Source organism: Xiphophorus maculatus, chromosome 10 (assembly GCF_002775205.1).
Source record: "Xiphophorus maculatus strain JP 163 A chromosome 10, X_maculatus-5.0-male, whole genome shotgun sequence".
NCBI lineage: Eukaryota > Metazoa > Chordata > Actinopteri > Cyprinodontiformes > Poeciliidae > Xiphophorus > Xiphophorus maculatus.
This window is the reverse complement of record NC_036452.1, coordinates 22,391,741-22,417,622: the sequence shown is the minus strand read 5'-3', so window position 1 is coordinate 22,417,622 and position 25,882 is coordinate 22,391,741. Positions and strand designations below refer to the sequence as shown.

General features: G+C 40.7%; 2 protein-coding genes across 3 annotated transcripts; one reads left to right on the top strand and one right to left on the bottom strand.

The window, feature by feature from the left end:
* Positions 1 to 1,241: 1,241 nt before the first annotated feature.
* On the bottom strand, positions 1,242 to 16,476 carry LOC102234320 (zinc finger CCCH domain-containing protein 7B). The gene is made up of 21 exons (XM_014474677.2): positions 16,238 to 16,476; positions 15,523 to 15,584; positions 15,389 to 15,425; positions 15,102 to 15,299; positions 14,844 to 15,002; positions 13,204 to 13,344; positions 13,087 to 13,129; positions 12,773 to 13,011; positions 11,367 to 11,652; positions 10,417 to 10,475; positions 10,222 to 10,321; positions 9,709 to 9,870; positions 9,405 to 9,610; positions 8,500 to 8,600; positions 8,184 to 8,365; positions 7,504 to 7,583; positions 7,042 to 7,295; positions 6,861 to 6,966; positions 6,596 to 6,704; positions 6,000 to 6,133; positions 1,242 to 5,047 (listed from the first exon to the last, which is right to left on the bottom strand). Exons 2-21 carry the CDS (start codon positions 15,582 to 15,584, stop codon positions 5,012 to 5,014), a joined length of 2,694 nt encoding a protein of 897 aa, XP_014330163.1. The 5' UTR covers positions 16,238 to 16,476; the 3' UTR covers positions 1,242 to 5,011.
* A 441-nt stretch (positions 16,477 to 16,917) lies between these two features.
* LOC102234062 (ran GTPase-activating protein 1-like) lies at positions 16,918 to 25,736 on the top strand. Of its 2 annotated transcripts, none has more exons than XM_023340342.1 (16): positions 16,918 to 17,008; positions 17,307 to 17,430; positions 17,563 to 17,690; positions 18,243 to 18,302; positions 18,395 to 18,574; positions 18,655 to 18,789; positions 19,612 to 19,770; positions 19,862 to 19,975; positions 20,048 to 20,147; positions 20,311 to 20,395; positions 20,958 to 21,114; positions 21,232 to 21,306; positions 21,413 to 21,515; positions 23,067 to 23,155; positions 24,078 to 24,199; positions 24,401 to 25,736. In XM_023340342.1, exons 2-16 carry the CDS (start codon positions 17,319 to 17,321, stop codon positions 24,483 to 24,485), a joined length of 1,704 nt encoding a protein of 567 aa, XP_023196110.1. In that variant the 5' UTR covers positions 16,918 to 17,008; positions 17,307 to 17,318; the 3' UTR covers positions 24,486 to 25,736. The 2 variants fall into 2 exon arrangements, with proteins under 2 accessions (XP_023196110.1, XP_014330164.1); XM_014474678.2 differs by having other exon boundaries at positions 16,930 to 17,008; positions 17,310 to 17,430.
* Positions 25,737 to 25,882: the final 146 nt, after the last annotated feature.

Here is a 25,882-nt window from a genome sequence, read left to right as displayed (position 1 = left end):
ATTGAGGCAAATATAAATGATAAGACTAACATTTTGTTGATCAGAGTATCCACTTGGATTCTGCTGATTAAAACAGTCATAAAAGTTCTGGGGTTCGCTATGTTTTTTGATCGAAAACACACTGCAGGCAAAAATTATACCTGTATCTTGCAGAGCAGGTTCAGTGGACTCAGGCCTACACGTGCAGAAATGCTTGGTAGGATGTTCTTCAGACACGTGCGAAAAAGCTCAACATTTTTCTCATAGCTACTGCATTTGGTGTCAGAGCAGATGTCACCCTAAACAAGACAAACTAAGTCACATTACAAATGTATGCAGTGGAAGTATATGACTCTTAATGTTTTAAATAATCTGATAAGTGTGGCTTTCTTTTCAGCCATCTTTACAGCAATATCCCTGAATACAATCCAATGTAACCAATTGTTTTACAGTAGCCCCCAAAGAGGGTAAATGAATTGCCAAAAGCCACGACAAAATAAACACCGCCATGGAATGCTAGCAAGTTTATCAGAAATTCCATGCTAGCATAAAACGGAATAAAGATATAACGGAACTTATGCTAAAATATAAAACAGAATTTATGCTCAGAAGTTATGCTAGCAAGTTTGGAATATATAACCTAATTATGTTAAAACGGACTTTATTCAAAATTAGGAATTAATGCTAAAGTCCTACCTATGCTAGTAAGTTTATGGTATTGAGGCTTTTACATTTTATTAGCCCTTGTGGGCCACCATAGGTTTTCTAAAGTCAACCAAATAGCAAATAGTGTACATGTAAGTAAAGTACTCTCAGCACAAATCCAGGTGTTCTGTGAATGCCTCTGAGGTTTGTCAGACAACGTTAGTGAACAAACATCGTGAATTAGAGAACACACCAGACGAGTCAGGATAAAATTGTGGGACAGCAGGGTTGGGTTATAAAACAATATCCAAGGATTTACATGTCTCAGGAAGCACTACTGTAATTTAAACATGGCACAACGAGCTAGACAAGATGCAGCCAAGAGCTCCCCCAGGTATCTCTGGATGAGCTGCAGAGAACCACTGCTCAGGAAGACTGTCAACAGCAACCTCAGACTCCAAAGATTTCTACAAAATAAGTTCAAAATTATGTATCTCACTTTTCACCGTCACAAAATCTGAATTAGACACAAACATTGCAATTCCAAAGTGACTAAATGAAGTTCCAAAGGTATGAATAGTTTTGCATAAGAAGAAGGAAAAAAAAGCACAGTCATGTTTTTTTTTCTAAAACATTTTATTGAACGCTTTCAAAAGATTTTGGTCCACTTGTGTGATCATGAATTTTCAACAAGGGAGGAGGAAAGGAAGATTTGAGGAAACAGCCGAACACATAAAACTGTAACAAAAAACAAAACGTGAAAACAAAACCAGTACAAAAACAGGCCTTCCTTCCCCTTCCTACATCCCTGTCGTCTTCAGTGAAGTTCCAGAAAACAACGTCAATATGCTGATGACCAGTTGATGGTGAACTTCTTTAGCAGCTGCATTCAACCAAAGGAGGGAAAACAGGCCATGATGAGTCACATGAACGTTTCCAGAGAAGACCGTTTGTTAGCTGAGCACCGTGTCATTTCACTGCAACGCGGCGCCATGAACTTCAGGAGCATCAGAATGAAAGCTCTCTTTGCTAAAACAGACCTTCAAATTATTTAGGGAAAATTTAGCCCAAAGAGTATATATTAATTTAATGATCTAACTTTTATAAAGAATGTTTTTTTTGTTTTTTTTTTTACATATTTGTTAAAACTATCACCATGTTGTGATGGTATATGAGACAGAAAATCTGTGAAAATGTTGATCTCCTCCACCTCCTCTCTGAGCTACTTTTGCAGTCTGAAGAAATGCACCAAAAACAACCAATCAGAGCCCGGGGGAGGGTCTTAGCGCTGTCAATTAACCCTGTGAACTCGCTGTGAAATACTAACTCTGTTCCCGGAAAAATGTGCACCATCATCGGTGGCCATGCTAACTAGTCTTAGCATTCACGGGGAAAAGCTGTACAGCGCACACAAAGGCAAGATTGACAGCGCAAAGACCCGCCTCCTGGCTCTGATTGGTTGTTTCGAGTTTGCACTGGGTGAGGCACGGGAGCTAGATTTTTTTTCACAGATTAACCATCTCACACTATACTGTCACAACATAGTAACTGTTTCAACAAATGCGTAAAAAAATTTTTTTATAAAGGTAAGTAGCAGCATGTCAGTGGTATTTGGAATTACATGGAAATCGAACAACAGTCCTTAAAAAGGTTTTGTCATGATTCACATCCCTTCTAGTCGACACACAGTGAGCAGAACTGACGTCTGTCATGAGTTACATAATCTTTTCTGGGCTCTTGCTAACACTAAAGAGAACGCTCACCTTTAATCCTTTTTTATTATCATTATTATTGTTTATGTTTTAGCTTTTAAAAAGAGGCTTGAAGTCACACATATGTCAAAAAAAAAAAAAAAAAAAAGAATCCTGTAACCGTCACGCTTTATATTTAAACCGCTGGTATTTTCAAAATGACTGACATGTTCCTGCTCACCGCTCTGGTTGGGACTCATGTTGAAACGGATGTGTGTCGAGCTGAAGTTAAAGATAAAGAGCGTTAAGAGTGCGGCTCTGCAGCTTTTTATCTTCGAAAGATAAAACAGATTTTCTGATCACAGCACTTTTCACAGCCACAGAAAAAAAAAAGAAGAAAAAAAAGGATACAGGCCACCGTTTCTTATCTAAAACATCTTATAAAGGATGTCTAAGTATTATCATAGGTTATCAGGTATCATATACTGTATATAGTAAGTAGGATTATACAATAGGGATATGTATGTATCTTATAGGTGTAGTATAACGAATAAGGCGCTATATGGGAGTATACAAGCCTCTTTGCGCTCCTTTTGTCCAGATCTGTCCTTGACTGATCAAACTGTAGAGACAGAGCTGTCTGCAGCGGCGCAGAGGCGTAATTACTGTCAATTATTATATTCGTACATAGATACATATATAAAGAGAAAGGTATACATTGCAATTAACATACATATATCAATAGCATATAGAAGAGAAATAGGAATAGCAATAATTATAGTCATCATATTCATCATAATACTAGGAGTGATAGTAATACGATCCCCTCAAGGAAGCTAATACCTGGGCTGTTCCAGACGGAGGCGGGATTACGGAAAGCAGTCGAGTCACGTTATCTGCAGCTGTGCGAGTCCGTTGTGTGTTTATTTTTTTGTCTGTTTTTGTTTTACATAATCACATTCCACTCTACGGTTTTCATGCATCATCTTCCTTAAACCCGCGAAATAAAGCTCCACAGAGTTTCAGCTGATAATTAGACGTAAACATCTTCAATTATCAAAGCTGCTTTTACCGTACTGATATATTCATAAGGTCGCCTCATCTCTGGCTCTCGATTATCAGTGTAGACCATCTTCACCTTTATTTTCAATTAACTAGCCCCGTCTGGAACAACCCACAGTTAAGGAAAAACATTTTTCTCAAAATAAAACAAAAAAACAAAAACACTGTAGTCATCTATTTCGGCGATACAAGAAGTTTATCTATGTAATCAATACAAGTTTTCCAGGTTACATATTTATTAAGCTTAACTGCTAAGTTATCATTTATTATTAGTAGTATGTATATTATATGTATGTATAATATGCGTGTAGCTGAATAAAGACATACTCTCATCATGTCTACATTAAAAGGCTAGAATAAGATGGCAACACATTTCCTGCCTGTTTTCGTGTGCGTTTTATGTGTGTGTGTGTGTGTGTGTCGCGTGTTTTTAGGCACGGTATGCGGCATGAATCCTCTCCATGTCTCAGGCCCTCTCTGACCAAATGGGGAGAAAATACTTGGGGCTTTTGGGGATCAGACGACAAACATTAGGTTTCCAAACTGAAGGCTGCAGGAGTTTCCAACTGAACACTTGAACCAGGAAGTCATAGAAAACATTTATGCTATCTTTATTTGGAAAAACGGGTCAGCGATCGGATGCTTAATATGCTTAAAACTGGATCAAGTTTTCTGTGTTCCTCCTACAACCAACTTCAGTCAACTTATAGGAACGAAGTTTCTTCTTCTTTACCTTTCGTTGCCAAAAATTCATTTTAATCCCTCTTGCCTATATCTGAGGGGAACTTGAATCTCTGTGCGATCCAACGCAGGGAGCAGCCGATGTGAAACTGAAACGTTCTGGGCGTGTGCGCACATACATCCTACAACATTAACATCCTAAGCGACTCGCTTTCCTTGTTTTTGAAGGCCTGTGCAGGCGTTACATTCAGACTTTTCCACCAATATGGCAGATATTAACAAGGAAGCGCAACTCCCAGTGGGAAAGAAAACAGCTAAAAAAATTTTTTAAAAAAATCTAAATTTAGTTTGATCTCTCCATTTAGATTCCTGTAGAGGAAAGAGAGCAGGATTTGGTCATTTAAGTTTAGACAGGCGTGTCCACATGATATCTCTCTTTGCCAGTGGTTTACAGTTTCAACTCGCATTAGGAAGCACTGGGAGTTTCAGCGTTAAAAACAAAGAAGATTGACGGACTGCGACCAGCGCAGCCGAATGTGAATCGTTTCAGTGCTAAGAAGAAGAAAAGAGTTGCCAGGGGGACACAAACTCTAAATATTAGGGAAGTAGACTGTGTTAGAGGAAAACTAGGCTGTGGAATTCCTGCAGAAAGACAAAAAAACAAAAACAAAAAAAAACCAAACGTTAAAGCCCGACTTTTAGGTCTCGCTTCGGAAGCCTTCTCTTCGTGATAACTGGTGCCTGTGGGTTTGTGTGTTGCGTGTAAATGTCTGAGTGCGTGAATATGTGGTCATGGGGTTCGAACGTGGTGTGCGCCCGCCCGGCCGCCGTCTCACAGGTGGTTCGACTGGCAGGGTGACGGGCGGTTCGGCCGCGCCTGGTCGTGGCCGGCTCGCCTCCGTCTCCGTCTGCGGCTCAGCGATGATCAGATGCGTTTCCAAAACGAGCGACCATCAGAGGTCATCGCCGTCTGACAGATGCTGGCCTCCCTACAAATGATGCAAAAAAAAATAAAAAATTTATAAAAATTAAATAAATCATCTCTTTGATAAACCAAAAATTAAACCAAGAGAAGCTAGCAGGTTTAGCAGCTTGTAATATTAATACTAAAGCTCACTGTATTTATTACTATCCACTACTATGCAATAAAATCTATTTATTCTCTTATATAAAGGAAACAATTTTGTTAATTTCTCTTGACAACAAAATTAGAGTGAAAAGTAGGTAGATAAAACAAAAAATTCAAAGCAATATAAATTAATGCAACAAAGTACATCATGTGAACAGCAGTATGGTATGGTGGTTTTGCTTGATAAAACTTTATTTTATTTTATTTTTTTACTTTGTTCTAAAACCTTAAAAAAGAAATGTAATGTTGGTTCTGTAATTAAAAAAAAAAGATGAAATAAGCTAGAAAATTTCTGAAGAGATGTAAAAGGGACCTGCTAAAGTGTCAGACATTCTGATGCTAAAAATTAGCATCTATGCTAAGGTTAGCTAAAATGTAGTAACTCGCATTTGGGGAATCACTAACATGTTGACTAACATGGACTTACTCCATTCAGTATACAAGGAATATTGTGTAAGCTAAAATTTGCTAAAACGCTAAGGTTAGCTTAAATGCTGTTACTAGTATATGGATTTACATTAACTTACTCCTATTAAGATATTTGCTAGCTAAACATAGCCAATATCTGAAAAAAAAAGCAAAAAGTCTTTTTTAGCTGTAAGGCTAACATTAGCGTGAGGGCTATTCACTAGCATGTAAAGTGTCTAGCATGTTGACACTAGGGGTAGGATGCACAGGAGAGAAATGCATTGCTCTCTAATGAATTGTCATGACAGGCACCAATTAGCATCGGCTGTTATTTTTAAAATCAGAAATAAAATTAAAAAACTGATAGCAGCATTTCTAGTTCTGGGGGGTCTTTACCCACTTACCAGGTTTTCTGTGTAATCCGCTGTTATGGTGACCTGCTTGTCGTCGGGGGGCGGAGTTACAGCGGAGTTCTCCGTCCGTCTGTTCTGATTGGTGAGCTGCAGCCACAGTTCGTACATCTGTTGCATGTCTCTCACTGGAAAAAAAGGAAGACGAAAACGAGCAATAACTTCAAAAACAAAGAAAGGTTTAAGCTCATCTTTATTTTAAAGAACCTGAAGAGCAACCTTCAGGTAAAAAAATGACAACTCTGATAGCAAAGAAACAGATCTGAAGTAAAGGTAAGATCATCGGCTAAAGGGAGACTTTTCGTTCATCCCAGATCAGCTCCAGGACTGAGTTTGTGTATTACAGATTCATATCGATTCGATGCCGTTTTATATCATAAATCTATGGCTTTAATAATGAAAAATGATCAATTTTATCTTAAAAATGTACCACTGCCCTTTGAAATATTCAGTTTTTTTGGCAGAAATTTACTCCTCTGTGGCCATGGTATTTTTGTAAATATTTTTTAATCTTACGGCTTTAATACTCTGTCATTCTTCATAGCTTACCTTTCTTGATCACAGAGTGTAAAGAGGAAGTGGGAACTCACAGTTGTTGTTCTTCATGTACGTCCACACGTCCCTCTCCTCCAGGCTGTGTGCGAAGGAGCAGTTCCCAATATAGTGGCACTTCTTCTGCTTCATCACATGCACACACATCTGCTCCACACAGACAACACGTCACTTAAATCAACAGGACTGCAATTACTTTCTAAAAGCTTTCTTTTTTTTTTTTTTTGTTCAGTTTTACAGATCGCCCGGTTGCCTTCGTGCGAATGCTGTTCTTTTTTTTTCATGGACCGTGGAAGGACTCACGTCGTATTGCTGTGGGTACGAGCGCGAGAAGGGCAGAGGTCGCACAACAACCCACTTCTTCTTCTCGAAGGATTTCACCAGCAGGACTCTGCGTTCCTTCGTCCAGCTGCAGACGAGCGGAAGACGAGGTCAGAAGACAACGCGGGTCAGGAAGCGGACGGGTCTGGACTCCAGATCCTACCTGTGCCGGGCTTTGGCTGTGCAGTACTTGAGGTTCTTGTCGGGCTCGTTGACCTGACCTTCTCGCCAGCACTGGCCACAGACGAACTTCATTTTCAGGTTGAGGGGGCGGCCCCTTCCTGCCCCTCCGACCAGCCCCCCCACTCCAACACCTCCTACTGGACCCACTCCGCCCGCTACCACGCCCTCCCCACCCCCGAGGCCCGCCATGCCCCCTGCTGGTAGGCTGCTGCCCGGATGGGATATGTGGATTGGCTGAAAGAGGCGGAGAGGTTTCATACTTTTACTACAGACAAGAGTCCTTACACATCTTACAGACCTGATCCACTCAACACTTATTAGAATGTTGTCCAAGTTTAACAAGCCTAAACATTCAACCATCCTCAAATTATTTTTTTTCCTCCACACTTAACTGGAGTTGGAACATGTTTAAAAATCATCGCTATCTGAAACTAAACCACACCTTGTGCTGCTTCTGTGAGTTCTGCTCCAGCCTCTGCCAGTGTCGTTTGGACTCCTGCACCATCTCTTCATGGGTAATACCTGAAGACAAACACCACACACAGTGAAAGAAATAAAAACACAACATTATTTAACAGGATGGCATGCTAGAACAAAGAGTTAATACACATTTTTCATGACAAATAAAGAGAGAGGAAGAAAGAAAAAGTTTTAAAAAAAAGACAAGAGAAAAGGGAAAAAAGAAAGGACAAAGAGAAAGAAAAAGGACAAGATGAAAGAGAAAGGAAAAGGAAAAAATAACAGATAGTAAAAAAGAAGAGATAAAGGAAATAGAAAGAAAAAGGAGGAAGAAAGAAAAACAGAAAGGAAAGAAGGCAAAAAAGACAGAGCAAAAAGGAAAAGTAAGAAAGACAATCAGAAGAAACAAAAAAAAGAAAAAAGAGGAAAAGATGAAAAAGAAAAAAGACGAAATGAAAGAAAGGAATAAAAAAACAAAGAAAGAAAACGGAATCAAAGAAAAGAGACAAATGAAAGCGAGGAAGAAAAAGCTGGACGGATGAAGCGAGAGCAAGATAGAAAGAGAGAGAGAGGAAGGTGTGGATAGAGCAAGAAAGAGTGAGATGGATGGATGATGGATGGATGGATGATGGATGGGCTGACGTCTTCCTGTGTGCTGCGTACCAGTGTCCTGCTGCAGAACCCAGCATTTGAGCTCGATGACAGAGTGAGCGAAGGAGCAGCTGTCCTCGCGCTGGCAGCCGTAGCGAACCTCGTGGCGACAGATGTCGAACTGGCAGAGCGGGTGCAGAGGCCGAACCTTACTGTAACGCACGTTGGCTGACCTCACCACATGGACCAGGCACCTGCAGGTCCCATTCACAGTCATTCAGAGCAATACACTCCAAAAAAACTATTTTTAATTGCTTATTTTTTTCCGATTATTTGAAGTTGTTTCAAGGAAAACGTAGATTTATACGAAGCGCAGACGTTCACTCACTTGTTATCGTCAAATGGGTGCCGTGCTGTGAGGTTTGAGCAGACCGCCAAGTTCTCTTTGCTGCGTTTACTGATGATCCGAGGCTTACTGTCGAAACATTCCTGCACAAGAGAAAATAAAACTGATATATTAAGGCAGTGCTCGTCAAAGTGGGGGCCGCCAGGGGGCGCTGTGTTGGAGGGGAGATGAGAAAAAAATATATACAAATATAAAAAAACATTTAATCCCATAATTTTTTCATTATCTTTTTTTAATATTTTTTATATAAAATATAAGATAAAATAAGATGTTATTTCCAATGCCAGTTCAATTCATCAAGCTGTCTTGCTCTTTCTAGCTTAGCAAGCAAGAAATGGAAAAGTTTCTGACAAGAGAAAGAACGAAGGAACCAACTGTGGAGGACGCTACTTCAAAAAAAAACAAAAAAACAACAACAACAAAAACCACAAGAACTGTGGGAATAACATTAAATGTGATGTGATTAATATCAAACGTGAAATATTATCCAGTAATATGTCATAATATTACCAGATAATAAATGTTTCACCACAGAGTTCATGGCCATCCAAAGTCAGGCAGTACGAGGCAGCATTTATGCTAAATAAATATAATTATTATGGAATAATGAAAAAACAAAAACATTCTAAAAGTTGATGTTTCTTTAATTTGTACTTAAGAAAATACAAGATAAATACATATTTAAGAAGTCAATGTTTCATAATTTGTAGCATTGTCTGTGGGTCTCCAAAGGGGGTCCCTGACCAGAAGTCAATGCTCTTTGCGGGGGTCGTGGCATGAAAAAGTTTGGGGACCCCTGTATTAAAAAGTAAAAGTCTGATATAAACAAGAGATATAGATGTCACACTAAGCCCCGCCTCTTCCCACCTTGCCCCGCCCCTCCTCACCTCACAGAGGAACATGAACATGCCCATGTGCAGCTGCAGCAGCCTGGTGACGCTGAGCGCGCGCCTCTCCGTGCTGCCCAGCGGGTCGAACAGCAACTCTCGGCTCAGCGCTCCCTTCCTCTCCTGCGTCCACACGTCGATTTCTTCCTGGCAGTACGCGAACGTGCAGTTCTCTCCGTACTGGCACTCCTGGCGCTCCTGCACCTCTGTCGGACGCGGTAGAAGTTGAAGATTCCCCTCCACGGCCCAAAGCCGTAAAGTTATGTGGAATTTTACAGTCGATTTGAAAGGCAGATTTAGATACCTTTGCAGAGAACAAACGCCCCCAGGAAGTTATTGCGAGCGGGCCTGGGGCGGATCCTCTTCCAGGTGGGGTCGTCTGTGTTTCTGAGGCGACACAGCAGCACGTCCCTCTTGCAGCGGTGAGCTGCCTCCGGCTGGTACTTGTAGTCCATCACTCGAGGACCTGGAAATTATGTAATTATGCTACTTAAATGAAACATTTTGGTCTTTAAAATACCAAAAATTCCACATAACTTTAGATTTTGGTCCAGCTGATGAGGTCATTTTTACATATTAAATGATCGATATTTTGATCCGTTACTCAGCACTTTAGTTACCTTTTTACCAAATACCTTTTTACTCTCGAGTCATTTTTTTTGGACCTATTTTTTTACTTTAGCTTGAGTAAAAATATGTTGTAGTAGTGCTACTCTTACTTGAGTACGACTTTTGGGTCCTCTGCCCACGTCTGGTTATAAACAGAGAGTAAAGTATCCAAACCCGAGTTTAAACCGGTGATATTTAAGGATCCCACCTATTCGGCTGTAGCAGGCATGACAAGCCTGGCGAAACTCGTGAGTGGCAGCCAGAGGATTCCTGGAGAGAAGAGAGAGGTTGGTTCCTCCCGGTCCATTCTGAAGGAGAAACGGGTGACCAAAGAGTTAGACGTACTTATAATCACAACTAAAACCCTAAAGTAAGATTTTAAAAAACGGAGCGTTTTACTCACCGTGTGCCCAGCGCTGTGGTTGCGCATTCCAGGGATGAAGCTGTGACACACTCGTCCCCCTGAAGACGGAAACAAGGACACTGATATCAGACGGTATGTTGCAGCGATGCTGACTCACCTCTGATGACAGCAGCAGGTCGACATAAAACACTGCGACCAATCAAATTCATCCGTGCGTGGGTGCAACTGGGAGCATCACTCGCTTCTCGACGTCTTGTCAAAGTGCGGCAGTCGCCTAAACTTCTGCACATTTTTGTCACATTATTTAATTTTTGTTTATTTATCTCAAACAGGTTTATAAAAAAAACTTAAAAAATAGAGCAAGTAACCAGCAGGACAAGAGATGACGTGCATACAGAATCAAAGACTAAATAATTAGCCTACCACTTCTTTCCTGTTTAAAGAGCAGTCGGAAGAAGTGAACCCGTATTTAATCCTGCTCCTTATCTCATATTAATAAAATGCATCACTCACCGACTCAGTAATGATCAAAGATTTGTAATTCAAAAACATGATGTGGTATTCATACGCCTGTTCAATTTACTGTGCTAAAAATACAAATGCATAACATGTCTTTATTTGGGTAATGTAACAAGTTTAATTGAGGATTGGTACGTCTTTATTTTGATAACTGTATAGCACATTTCAGTAACAAGGAGGTTCAAAATGCCTCATAAAATAACATAATTAGCACGAAAATGAAAAATGAAAGTATTCCGACGCAGAGTTGACCTGAATTCAAAGTCCAAACAAATAGAAGTCGTAAAACAAAATGGCGGCCTTGGGCACACTGACATCTCTCTGAACTATGGAGAACCAAGGGGTCCGTCCATTGGTGTGACAGAAAACCCACACAGAATTTCCTAAAATAAAATCTTGAAAACCCAAGAATTTGATTAATGAATCAAATGGATTTACCACCCAGCCCCATAAAGACCCGTAGGGCTCACCAGGCAGCGTGTACTCAGACAGCGAGTCCAGCCCACCAGCAGCGACTCCTTTCCCTTCGCCATCTGCGGCCCCTGTAGAAAAGCTTCCCAGTGCGTCCTGCGCTTGGGTGGAGCCCTGGTCCCGCACTGGAGGGTACGGCTCCAAGGGGGGCATGTCGCTGATGGGGGAGCTGAAGAAGGCCGGGGGAAGCTGGGGCGATGGAGCCGGGAGGCTGGGCGAGTACGGAGGCCGAAGACCGACGGCCGTGTTGGGAAGGTTGGTGGGGATGGCACCTTGAACCGGACTCTGGGGGGACGGAGACGTACGTAAGCAACAAAACTGATGACCTCATGAGCTAAAAAGAAGGGAGCTGATGATCTCAACATTCGCTTATTGTGGCATTAAAAGGTGTATTATAAGCCTGGCGGGCCACCAGGCTTTACCGCCAGGCTAATGATGCGTTCACATCAAAAGTGTCAGCCGCGTCAAAGGGGCGTCCGACACTTAAAAGTTTGACGCGCGTTGCACTTTGAATGCAGACGCTTGACATTTTGCTCTACACAAGCGCTTCTCAATTCCAGTCCTCAGTCCAGCCTGCTCTGCATGTTTTAGGCGAGCCTCGATTTCAGAACAGCTGATCCAAATCATCCAGTTACCTTTTCTGCCGCCGTCAAGTGCTCCAGGAGCCTGTTAAATCATCCACAGATTCAACCCAGGCGTGTGGCAGAAGGGAAACACCAAAAACACTGCTCTACACCTAGCGTTTTGTGTGTCTGGTTTAGATCCAAAATCTATGTGGAGGCGCGTGGAGGGCGCATCAGATCTAGCCGTTGTTTTCTGTTGGATGTGCTCGACGCTCCAAACGGTTCAAATCTCGCCACACTAGACGCTCGAAATGCGCTGCAAAGGCCCTCGATGCGTCTCCACATAGACTTTGAATGTAAACCTGACGCAGTGTGAACGCACCATAAGCATTGTGTTTTTTTTATTATACCTTTTTATTTTTATACACCAGAACCAGTGATGGCAAAGGTGGATTAAATTGCTTCTCTGTGAAATCCATTGTGCTTCCACAATACCTGAATCAGATCATAACATGGTCAGTGTGTGACCACATAGGGAGTCTGAGGTCAGGTGTCTTTTTTTTATTTTTCATTCATAACCACTTCCTGTCTTTACCGCTCTACACACCAACAACTTCAGCAAATAAAGTGACAAGTCGAGAATAAAGGATTTAAAGATTTTGGACACTTTAAATAGAATGAAACAACTTAAGTGTAAGAATTTATGTTTATTTTAATTGTATTTTTTTCTCAACTCAAAAACATGAATGACTGACTGGGCTTAGCAGGTTTTCTGGGGGGGGGGAATCCTGATAAAATGTCACCAGCACTCGAGGACGGTTTGGTGTTCTTTGCGTCCTCACCTCACTAACTTTTTTTGTCATGCAGTCCAAGATGCTGTCCAGCCCGTCCTTCATGACGCTGCTGCACTCGTCCATGTGCTCCGACACCGGGACGGAGTATGGCATGGGCGGCAGCGTCTGGCTGCTGGGGCTCTCCGACAGCTCCATGCACGAGGTCACCACCGCGGTCGTGGGGTCGTCGCTCACCGGAATGGGCGTGGCCAGAGGGGCGGGGATGCACTGCGCGTTGGACAGGTCCGCTGAGTCCGGAGACAAGGGAAAGCGTTTAACGGGAACGTTGGGAGCAGGACTCGGATCGACTCGGCGCATCATACCTTGTCCCATGTCGCCCAGGGACTCCAGCCCGTTGGAGGACATCTAAAGAGCGGGAAAACGTCGGGTTTAAGTCGCCGCGCGACAGATGTGGGGTTTTGGGAGCGAGTAGCACCTACTTCTCCAGTGGGCGGGGAAGTCTCCCCGAGACTCTCCCCTTCTGTGGCGGCTGACTCGGTCTGGGGGCTGATGTAGGCTTTACGGCCCTTCAAACCCAGCTTGCAGGCCAGATCCTGGGCCAGGTCGATGACCAGCACATCCTGCAGCAGCAGGCAGAAAGATACTGTTTGGAACGAGTGTCGACGTTTTCTACTAGGAGAACATAAAGCTGATATGTTCAAACTTTTTGGTAGGGTGGCCAAAAATAATCAAATTCTTTTTATTTATAATAAAACCTACTTTATGATTTTATTTACCTGTCAAGCAAACTAAAGCACACAATATTCTAAAAAGTAATAAGTAAAGCAGTCAGATTTCTGTGGACCATATCCTGACATTTTCAGGTTTATCATCTTTTCTAGATTTCTTTTGTGTCTTTTTAGCAACAACTGCAGGATTTTACTCACTCTTGCTTTTATTTTGTAAAGCTTATTCAGCTTCTGTACGCCACAAATCTGGAACAAACTTCCAGAAAACGGCAGAGCAGACGGAAAAGAGAATTCCTTTAAGTCAAGGCTAAAAACACGCCTGTTTAGATTTGCTCTGGTACCATAAGAAATGGAACACTGACCAACATATTGATGATTTTGATCAGCAGACGGCATTATCAAACTGGTTTCTCAATTGGTGCCTGTATGTTGTTTTTTATGACTTTTTATTTTTGTGTTTTTATGATGTAAAATACTTTGCACTGCTTTATTGCTGAAACGTGCTACACAAATGAACTTGATTGATTAAATGTTTGCATTTCAGCAAAAGAAACTGGATGCTTTTGGTAAGCCTGCCGCAACAAGAAACTAATCGATTAATTGCACAATAAATTAAAATGAGCTCGATCATTTCTATTCTGACGACTGAGGTTCTTTTTTGAAGGGCAAATTTGTTTACAGAGACGTCATAACTCATTTTCTGTCTGTGTTTTGTTGTGTGTGGTTTCTATTTCCCACTTGTTGTTTTTTGGTTGTCATGTTTTATTTTGGATAGTAAGAATATCTTCCAGTTCCAGTGTTAAGTGTTCTTAAAAAAACCCAAAATTAAGTTTATTGATCTTTGAGAGAACAAACTTGTACTGTCATGCTATAATCAATATATTACTGGAAAGTTGTCTCAAAGTAACAATCATTTATCGCAGTAATTACGGGGACAATTACATTTTTTATCGCGACAGACAGGTCTATTTCTTTGGCCTCTATTACTAATAAATCAAATTAAATTAAAAGGAAAAACCTGGATGAATACTTTGTGTTGCACCTCACATTTTCAGATTTTAATTTAGTCTTTTTTCAGGGAAAATTTCACCCTAACATTGATTTTACATGTGCAACTGCATCAGCTGCCCGAACTGGGAAAAGAATTTAAGACATTCTTGAACTGTGATCAAACTCGGTATGAGGGAACGTCACCCGGGCCGCCCTCCTTTGGACACCCTGCCATAAAGTCTTGAAATAAATCAGCAATGCTTAGGCTGCAGAGAAAAAGGGGCCAATACTCTATCGGTCGATCACTGATCTCCCAAAATTAAGGAAATCCGGGCAGATTTATCGGTGCGCCCTTACCGAATACATTTGCCGGAAACCGTAATAAAATATCGAATACATACATGTGGCGCTGTAAGCAGACATTTGGTTCCACTCTCGTACGCCTCTCTGAGCCGCCCCAACTCCCTGAAGCAGAGCGCCTTTCGGTACAAAGCCCTGCGGCTGCCCTCCGACACACACAGGGCGCTCTCACAGTCCTGAATGCCCCGCTCATACTCCCTCTGAAAAGATAAAAAAGAAAGGAACAGACCATCAAGATTTTCACATTCAGAATAAATTTTTGTAGATAATCCACTCTGCCCGTTCATATTCGACTTCACCATCTGGTAGAAGGCGGCGGCTCGATTGACGTAGAGGCTCTCCAGCAGCTCATGCGGGATGATGACGGCTTCGGCCTGCGCGTAGCGGGCAACGCTGACCCCCTCCCCGTACTGCTGAGCCGCCTGACGCCAGTCGCCGTCTCGAAAGCAGCAGTTCCCCTCGTCGAGCAAGTTGCACACCAACTGCATCAGGAAGGCCTAACGGGAAAGTAGGTAAAGAACAAAAGTGCAATAAATATTAAATAGACCAAGGTGGGCGTGAAAAACAAGGATAAGTCAAGTCTGACCTCGTAACTCTCTGGTTCAGGAAAGGGCAACGACGACCTGGTGGACGGGAAAGTGAAAGCACATTAGGATTTCGATGCATTTAGCGTGCGGTTTGGCTATGGTGTGAAACTTTGGGTCGTTTTATGCCTCCTACTGGATAAAGCTCATTGCCCTCTGGATCTCTTCTCGTCGCCTCTGTCGTTCCGGATCCATCATCTGAGGATAGAAACACGACTGACTCCAAACGGCTGAAAACTCCACAAAATGTGCACAGTCTTTTCAGTTTTGACACAAATGTGATTTGGAAACCTTTATTCTGAGATGATGGAAGGCCTGCAAATAGATAGACTAACTAATCCTAGTACCTGTCTTCAACTAATTATGATGTTAATTAGCTTAGCTGCATTAACCATATGAATCACCATATGTATACTACTAGTTCTTTACAAATATATACAACAACTGAAGGCAGATGATTTTAAATGGCAGCATTTTAGCAACATTTGCTAATGTAAGCCAGCACATTACACACATACACGTTATCTGCTAACTTACATTTTACGCTGACTATAAATAAACAATATGAGTTGAGAAAGTAGCTAATTCAGTTACCATAAGCACCCCCACCTGAGTTTACCTGGCGGGGGTTGTTAGCCAGATAATGCTAATTGCTAATTTTGGCTAACTCAGATTTAGCTTTAATGAAGAAAGCTGTAAAGGCCATTTATCGCGTTCAGCTCCAGCCGCACCGTAACGAGTGTATTATCTAACACAGCTGAAGAGTTATCCCGCGGGATTTAACTAGCGTTCAAGTAAGTTAGTTGGCTAAATTAGCCAAAGCCCTTACAGAGCATAGCATGGCAACTCACCGAGAAGTTACTGCGCTTTTCAGATCAGGGTTAGCTCCCCCGATGCGTTGGAGACAAAGGTTGGGGAATCTGGGCAACCGAATATCAGTCAATAACCAGGCGCATTTTTGTACGGTGAGTATCCGTGTCATTGGAGAGTGGACCTAACACCAGTTTCTCTGCTTCAGCTACAAACTGGACTGGCTTCCTCACGTAGCTAGCGGCTAGCAGCTTCAGCCAGTGGTTAAATCGCAACAAGTTTCCAGATCCGGTTGCTACCAGAAGATGGCAGCAAAACCTCTCAAAGTTTTAAAAATCTGGTTTCTCCAGGTTGTTTAAACTGATTTATGTGGAGGGTCAAGCCAGAGTACAGGAAAACCAAGTTTAAAGGATATATTATTTCAGTTAAACAAAGTTGAAGGAAAAAAAATGATTTTTCGTTTCTTGATTGATACTGGTCGTATTATGAGGCTTTTGAAAATATGCAGCAGAAGTGTGATGAATGTCTTATCCTGAAGATGGTGACAATGCAACAAATCCCAGACCAAGTTCCCTTAAACCTCCAAAGAAGAAGTTGGAGAAAGCACCTGCGACTGAAGAAAACCATGCCGCAGTTTTACAGAAGAGCCAGCAGATGGCGCAAACGTACCTGTTGTTTGAGCTGCTTGACAACGACGCCGACGAAAACGCCGAACTGGGGCGGCGTGACGTCAGAAGGTTTAGCAACTGGCGCGCCGCGCGGAAGCAGCGCGTGTGTTTCTATATTCAACTTAATTGATAAGTCTTTAAAAGGTGAGTTTAATCAGTGGTGTTGTTCACAAGTCTTCTGACGGGAGTTTATATTATTGTTAACGCTGAGACAGAAAAACCGACTTCGGCAAGTCTGTCCAAATGGCTTTTTTTTTTTTTTTTTTTTGAAGCTGCGCACTTACCGGTAGTTAGCACCGGTAAAGCTATTACAGCTAGCTTCTAGACTTACTCTGGGTCCAGTTTCACCATCGACTAACTGATCAATGTTAGCATCACCTGAGGCGGTTTTACGTAGCTGGAACTTCTCTTCACTCCCCCTCCTTCATGTTTGACTTTTCAGCAGGTAGAGAACATGGCCTCAGATGACATCGCTCAGCTGGCTGATGCTCTCTCGAAAACTCACGTTGGTGATGGAGAGTTGAGCTTTAAAGGTCTGGGACTGAAGCTCGACGACTCAGAGTCAGGTCAGAAGACGTAACCTTTTCTTTCTTTTTTTTGTGTGGAACCGTTCGATTTCTGCTTCACCTCCTCTGATCTGACGAGCTGCTGTCTGTGTTTTATTTTTATTTTTTATAACTAACTGTCTGTGTTTTCAGCGGCAGAGCTGCTCCGTAAGATAGAGCAGTACCCGGGTCTGAGAGCCCTGCGCCTGGAGGGCAACACTGTGGGAGTGGAAGCTGCCAAAGCCATTGCTAAAGCTCTTGAAAGCAAAGACCAGCTTCAGGTACGCATCGCGTCATATTTCACTGTCAAAGGAAAGTACACAACAGATTTCACTTGGATTTGTCTGTAGGTTTGCCAAACACCAAGACTCTAATTTTAAAAAGACTGTAAAGAGATTTATTTCTTTAACTGTGACAGTTACCTAACATTTGTAATGTTGAAAGCGCAAAAGGCTTTTACGCCTCACTGTAAAATAGTCATATTTTTAAAAAAAAAAGAAGTTTTTTGTTTGTTTTTTTCTCTGACAAGATTTTAAACACCTCATTTAATCTGGACAACTTCAAGTCATGTTTTAATAGCAACTTCTTTACAAAAGAGTGTTGGTGTCAGTGTGAAATGGTAGTGATGTGTTCACAGATTGGGGGGGAAGGGGAGGGACAATAAATGTTAAGTTTTTTACCAAGCGATCATGGCCTGTCAAACAAAACTCGTCCAGCTGACTTTTTGTTGTCTTCCTGTTCGTAACGTGTTTCACTCATTATCCCAAAGAGGCGCTTTCTTCCTGATTAGACCCAGACTTCTGTTGATTTTGTCAATCATTGTCTCTTTTCAGAGATGCTACTGGAGTGACATGTTCACAGGAAGGCTCCGCTCTGAAATCCCCACCGCTCTGGTGAGAATAGCTTCACCCTTCCTTTACTCCTCCTCTCCTCCATCACTTAAAGCTCCTGCGTTTATTTTATAATCCGAACGTGCGTTTATCAGATGTGTTTGAGCGGTGCACTGATGAGCGCTGGTGCCCGGCTGACTGAGTTGGACCTGAGCGATAACGCCTTCGGGCCTGACGGCGTCAAAGGCATCGAGCAGCTGCTGAAGAGTCCCTCCTGCCACACGCTGAGGGAACTGAGACTCAACAACTGTGGCATGGGAATAGGAGGGGGGAAGGTGAATCCGCGCAAACGACAGCGTCTTTCAACAACCAAACAGAAACTAAAGGTTTTTTTTTCTTATTTTTATACCAACAGATCCTGGCTGAAGCGCTTATTGAGTGCCACAAGAAGTCAACAGCCGTCGGATCCACTCTGAGGCTGAAAGTGTTGGTTGCAGGGAGAAACCGTCTGGAGAACGATGGGGCGAGTGCCCTGGCCAAGGCCTTCCAGGTAGACTAACTGAGCTTTCCATCTGCGTTTCCTTGTTTCCTTATAATAGTCACATTGATGTTTTACATGTTTTTCACATTTACTGCTAACATTTTAAATACATTATTTATAAGCATGTCACAATAAGCAATACATTAGTTAATGGCATAATTAATTAAAATGAACATGATCATTTCCATTTGGACAACAGCCAGTGAAGAAATGCTCCCCTTTAATATCGCAGAAAAGCCGCCATTTTGAGAAATGCTGCAAAGATTTGACACTCAGCACAAAGTAGTTAGGTTGCACTTCCTGCCACTTCTGCCTGTTTTCTCTGTCTGAGCGGAATGATTGTTGTTTTTTTTTAAATACAATTTTGTTTAACAAAATTTCATAGTCCATTTTAATTATTGTTGTTGTATTATTTAGTTAGTTTGGATTTTTAAAATACTTTCCAGTTAAAATGCGATTTTAATTATTGCTGTTTTTGTTTGTTTTATTTTGTATATTTAAATGCTGTCCAGTTTAGGTGTTGAATGTTGTTTTAGAAGTGAAAGTTGTTTTCCCTATGAGTGGATATGCTACAAAAACCAAATAATAAGCCGTTATTATTATCATTATTGTTGTATTTGTTGAAAATGGTCTCAAAATAACAAGATTATCATTTATCACAATTTCTGGGGCAATTTATCATTCAGGAAAATATTTGATTGTGACAGGCCTGGTTGTTTATTACAGGATATACCAAGTAAAAAATCTTACTATGCTAATGAGGCTGCGGGTTTAATTTTGCCAATGCTAATAGCCGTGCTATGGTTTATAATATATATTTTTTAATCTAAGCTGATGGGCAGCCTAGAGGAGATCCACATGCCTCAGAATGGAATTAACTACGCCGGTGTGATGGCGTTGGCTTCAGCCATCCGTCACAACCCCGAGCTCCGAGTCCTCAACTTCAACGACAACACCTTCACCAAGAGGGGAACGCTGGCCATGGCCCAAGTGAGAAAAAAACCCAAAAAAAACTCCCCATCAGAGGAATCCATTTTGTACCCCGTGTGTTTAAGCCACGCCCACCATGCTGACTCTGCAGGCTCTGAGGCACCTCAGGAACATCCAGGTGATCAACTTTGGCGACTGTCTGGTCCGGTCTGAAGGAGCCATCGCTCTCGCTGCAGTGTTGACAGAAGGACTGCCGGTCCTGAAGGTGAGCGAAACGTCTGGCTCCTCTGTGCCAGAACTGTTCATGGCGCTTCATGGCGCTCTTGTGTGTCTTCAGGAACTCAACTTGTCATTTGGCGAGATCACAGCGGGGGCGGCTCTTGTGGTCGCTCAGGCCGTCTTGGACAAACCTCATATGGAGAAAGTCAATCTGAACGGTACGAGTACACACCAGTGGACTGCACTACCTGTGGCTATGCCACATGGTAACATTTTAGATAGAACTTATTTATGTCTTCATATTTATGACTATAAAGCTTTTAAATTTGTATGGAACCGGACAGGTTAATATGAATAAAGGTTAAAATTGCATTTTAACAGGTAACTGTCTGGGTGAGGACGGCTGTGATGTCCTGAGAGAAGTTCTGGACAATGTGGACAAAGGAGACATGCTGGCCTCACTCAGGTAACGCGTCTGTCCAACACTTGGTTGTCATTGGGAATGATGCTACTCTTGCTGCTGTAGCTTTACATCCAAGAGCAAGTGAATAGTAGAATTAAATGTCATAAAGTAAATGTCATGTTCAATCAGATTAATTGCGATGAATCAGTTATTGAAGTAATCTTTAATTTAATTATTGATTTATTGTTAAAAGGAGGATACCGACTCAAAAAGGCCCATTGGTGGAAGAACGTCCTCAAAGTAGTAATTACACCAAAACTGTACAGTGATGTATACATTTAGCATCTAAACCTAAAACAAAAAAAGAACTATGACTGTAAATCTGTACTATGTGGTGTTGCCCAAGTGAAGATTTAGCTCCACTTGGTTCAAATTCTGTAAAAAACATAAATAAATCAAAAAAATTTCCTGTTAAGCATCTTTTGCTTAACTGGAAAGTTAAATGAAAAATCTGAAGAATGTGCCAGTTCTTTTACTCATTGGAATAATTAATAGGATAATCCATTCGTCTATTTTTTTTTTTTTTACTAAATGAGGAATCGCTGTCGTCTTTATTCCTCTACAGTGAGGATGAGGGTGAGCCTGATGATGAGGAAGATGAAGACAGCGATGCCGGCGATAGCGATGGAAGTGATGAATGTTATGAGACCGGCGAGTGTGAGGAAATTGTGAAAGAAAACGGAATGAACGGAGGAGAAAGCCCAGAAAAATCTCAGAGCCAAGTAAGCAAGTCACAAGCATATCCAATATGTCCAATATTAGGATGCCACAGTTTCTTTTTTTTATTAAATCATTTTGGACGTCTTGAGTTACAAGCGTTTATTTTTCCAAACCCTCAGGCAGAAATCCTGTCATTCCTCAGTCACCCCTCAGCAGAAAAGTTGTCTCATATGAAGATGAACCTTCAGCAAGAGGCGAGTTTATTTTCCTTCTCCTCTTTAAAGTCTTCACTCTTTATTTATGCATAAGGTGTTGGTAAAATCAGTTTTTAAATGTCCATCTCTGTTCTCTCTTCTCTAGGTTAATGTGTCTGAACCAAACAAAGCTGCAGAACTCTTTCTGAAGATTGGCTCCCTGCACAGCCAGGACGCTCAGGCTAACGCAGCTGTTTTTGAAGTCATTGGTAAAAACACTTGAAGCTGAAACCTGCATGAAAAGACATCTTTGTTTTTGCCTCCAAACAGAATTTTTCCTGTTTCAGCTCTTTTGGGATCAGCAAAATTCCGTATTTGCTAAATATTATCAGTAACACTTTATTTGATGGGGTGTGCATAAGAATGGTGTGCATAAGAATGGGCTGGGAAATGGGCTGCATAGTGGCGCAGTTGGTAGCACTGTTGCCTTGCAGCAAGAAGGTCCTGGGTTCGATTCCCGGCCCGGGGTCTTTCTGCATGGACTCCGGCTTCCTCCCACAGTTAAAACATGTCATGTTCAATCAGATTAATTGCGATGAATCAGTTATTGAAGTAATCTTTAATTTAATTATTGATTTATTGTTAAAAGGAGGATACCGACTCAAAAAGGCCCATTGGTGGAAGAACGTCATCAGAGCAGTAATTACACCAAAACTGTACTGTCAGGTTAATTGGTCTCTCTAAATTCTCCCTAGGTGTGAGTGTGTGTGATGGATGGATGGTGCATAAGAATGACATGACACTGTCATAAACATGCATTATTTTGTAAATAATGACATTTTAATGCAAAGTCCATTAAAAGTGGACTTTCGAGGCAACTTTTAGAGTAACTTTGCATTAAAAGTGTAATTATTTACCGAATAACACTTCATGACAACAGTCATAAACATTCATAAAGACTCCTTCACGTTCATGACAGATATTATGTCATGTTTATGACAGGGTCATGTCAGTCTTATGCACACCCCGTCAAATAAAGTCTTACCATATTTCCTTAATATTTTGTTTCTATTGCCTTTTTAAAATGTATGATTTGGGTCAAATATTTGTTTACACTAGCTACACCCAACAGTATCATGCTAGTGATAGGTTTCATGCTAACATTAGCCTTATAAGTAAAATAAGCATTTTGGCACATTTTTGATTTAACAGCTATGTTTATCATACTGAATGGAGTAAGTCGACATGCTGGGTTTCAGCCCCACATGCTACTGACTAAGATAACCTTAGCATTTTGGTTAATTTTAACAAATAATAATATTTGCATGCTGAGTTTAGTAAGTTAAAGTTAGTCAACATGCTAGTGATAACCCACATCCCACAACTAGTCTCTACATGCTAGTGGTAGCTCACTTGCTAGCATCAGCGTTCCAGCTAAAATAAGCATTTTAACTCATTTTTGACCAAATTTAGCTACTGAATGGAGTAAATCAATGGAAATCAACATGCTGGCTAAACCCCACTTGCTATTGACACCAATTAAGCTCAGCTTTGCATTGTTGCTATTTTTTAGCATCAGAATGTTGGATTCCAACTGATCGCACACTTTAGACATGTGCGTTTTAAACGCACACAATTTAAAACACTTTTTAAATTTTAAATTTTTTACACTTTAGACAATGTGGAGAAATAGGGTATATCTTTTCATGAAGCATTTAGAAATACCTGGTTTAACTGGAAATAATGGGATTTTAACTGCAGAGTGAAGCTCTTTTCCGATTTTTCTATGTTGCTTGAAACCATCATTACTTTTTTAACAGACGGCGTTTTGAAGAAGGTTCTTTTTGCTTCGGCCCTCCAGTCACACTGCTTCCTCACCACCCTGCTGGTCCTGATGGGAGTCCTGAAGGTGCAGTGCAGCTCAACAACCTTTAGGCTCCTATGTCTCTGAAGGATTGCAAAAAAAACCCAAACAAAAACCCTCATTATACAAAAGCACTGCTATCGCCAATCGGTAGATAGATTATCCAAAGAAAAATGCTAATTATTAAGCCATCAAAATCAAAATTTGTCCGTGTTCTACTTTGTATTTTAAAAATTGTGTTTTTTTTAAATCAAATAGAGATTTTCACACAACAGCAAATCAGGGCCAGGACAATTATATATATATATATATATATATATATATATATATATATATATATATATATATATATATATATATATATATATATATATTTTTTTTTTTTTTTTTTTTGGCTATAATTATAGTATTACAAAAATAGTCTTAATATAACAGAGAATAGAGTAAAATTATAATAAAGTGACAAAGTCCTAACCAAGTAAGAAAGATGCAAAAGTGACATTAAAGTTGTATAATACAGTGACAACTAAGTGGTAATTTTACCAGAATAAAGTTGTAATAATGCATAGGATAATGTTGTATTTTAGGACAATAAAACTGTATTATATATATATATATTTTTTTTTTTTTATGATTTCTCCTTGAAGACTAATTAAAAGTAAAATGAGGAATGTTGATCATCTTGTGACTTTGAGCTTTGGTATCGGTTTTACAAATAAGGAAATTCATAATCTTTTAACACATCAGCATCAGATTATTATCAGCAGCAAACGACTGAGTTTATTTCAAAAGAACCACAGAATCGCATCAGATTTTTATCTCATTAAAATAACTTTTTTCTCAGAATTTAAGAAATTTCTTTTGGTAATATCACTATTGTTATTTTACTAATATTATGACTTTATTCTCCTAATTTAATAAAATAAAATCTTGGTCTATCTCCAATACCACATAATTTTTGTTTTAGGGAGAGGGCAAAGTGAAGAAGGTGCCACTGGTCCCAGGTCAGCTGCTGTGTTTGGAACATGCTGTCCAGCAGGAGTATTTCACTCAGGACCACGCCTCTGTTTTGCACACTCTGCTGTCCAGGTAATCTTCTACCACCACCAGCCTGTTTTGGCTAAACTAAGAAGGCATTCCAGTCTGCTTGCTTTCTGCTCCCTGAGAAATCGTGCAGAAATCGGTGGAGTTCTATTTACAGCCTAATTCTAATCTGACTCATTTGTCTCAATGGATGCGCTCGGTGAAGAAGTGGGACTTTAGTCTCATACTGTGTTTTTGTCTCTGCAGAAACGGTGATGCTCTGAAGTCCTGCAGCAGCGCCAGAGACAGGCTGAGCTCTGCTCTGGAGAAGAAAAGCCACAAGTACCACTGATTAAAGCCAGTACCAACACTGGGACATAAACACACACTGTTCTTTATTACTCTGGATATGTAACCAACAGGGATACTTCCTACTTGAACAAAGGGACAAGTAAAGCCACTATTTATGCCTCCTGATTTGTATATTTTATAAGTTGCAATGTCTTAATCTCTATTTTTCTACTTTTTGATTGTGACATATATATTTTTTATAAATAAAACGTCCAAATTCAAACCACACATAGGCAGATGAAGTAGACGACATGATGTCAAGTAGGAAAGCAAATGCTAGAAAGATGATAAATTAACTGCAAGGTGGCAGACATGTTTTATTGATGTAAAATAAATAAACAAAAAAAAAAACTTAGTGCCACAAAGTGTGAATCAAGGATGTCAAAAAAGCTTTGATTTGTCAAAATCAGGTTACATTGTTTTGCTTAAACGTGCAATGCTCTGCAAAAGTATTCACGTCTCTTCGCAATCAAACCACGGCGTATTTTATGGACCAATATAAAGTGGCGCATAATCGTGACGCCGAAGGAAAAGGGCACATTGTCAAAATATTCTTGGCGCCCTCAGATAAAGAATCTCAAAGGGTATAAATACTTTTGCCAAAAATTTTTGTCAAGATTAGAGGAAGCCTAATTTGTTGGCCAATATTTGTCATTTATTTGGGCGCTGCAACTGGCCAATAATCAATGAAGCAGCTCATTTTTACCATATCTACTTTTGTCGTCGTAATTTTGACGACAAAAACATTCCCACCACCAGATCCATAGAGGCAAAGAATAAGAAAGCTACTTCATGTACAAAGAAAATATCACTTTTCTGACTGTAAATTATAAAGAAAATGCAAACATTATTTCATATCTGCCATATAAAGCAGCATATCGGTCTTTGTAATGTGGTCAATATCCTGCTGCGTCAAGCGTCCAGATGGATCTGTTCATCAAACATATAGGTCATGTGACCAGCATGAATGTGCAATGTTGTCCTTCCAACAAACACCATATCACATATCCTTATCACTTAGTGCTGCGCATATTTGATTATCCTGTCTTACCTCATAGATGTCTCTTCTTGTTGACTAGATGGATCTCTGCTGTGAAAAGGGAAGAGAATATAATGTTATATATAATTTTGTACACCAATCTATAGAAATGGGGGGGAAAAAATACAACTTTTCTGTCAAGATAGTTTTGTTTACCTGGTGTTCATTTATATTGAATACAATAAATATATGGAACATTTGAACAAACTGGAACCTGTGTGTTTGCTGTTATTTTTGTCTGCTACCCAAGTATCATAGAAGCTTGTTTGTTGTTGCACTTGTTTAAATTATGAAGGCGGTGTAGCAACAGTTTGGTGGAAAAGACTTCCCCTCGGAGTGGGAGGTGGCCGGCGGGTCGG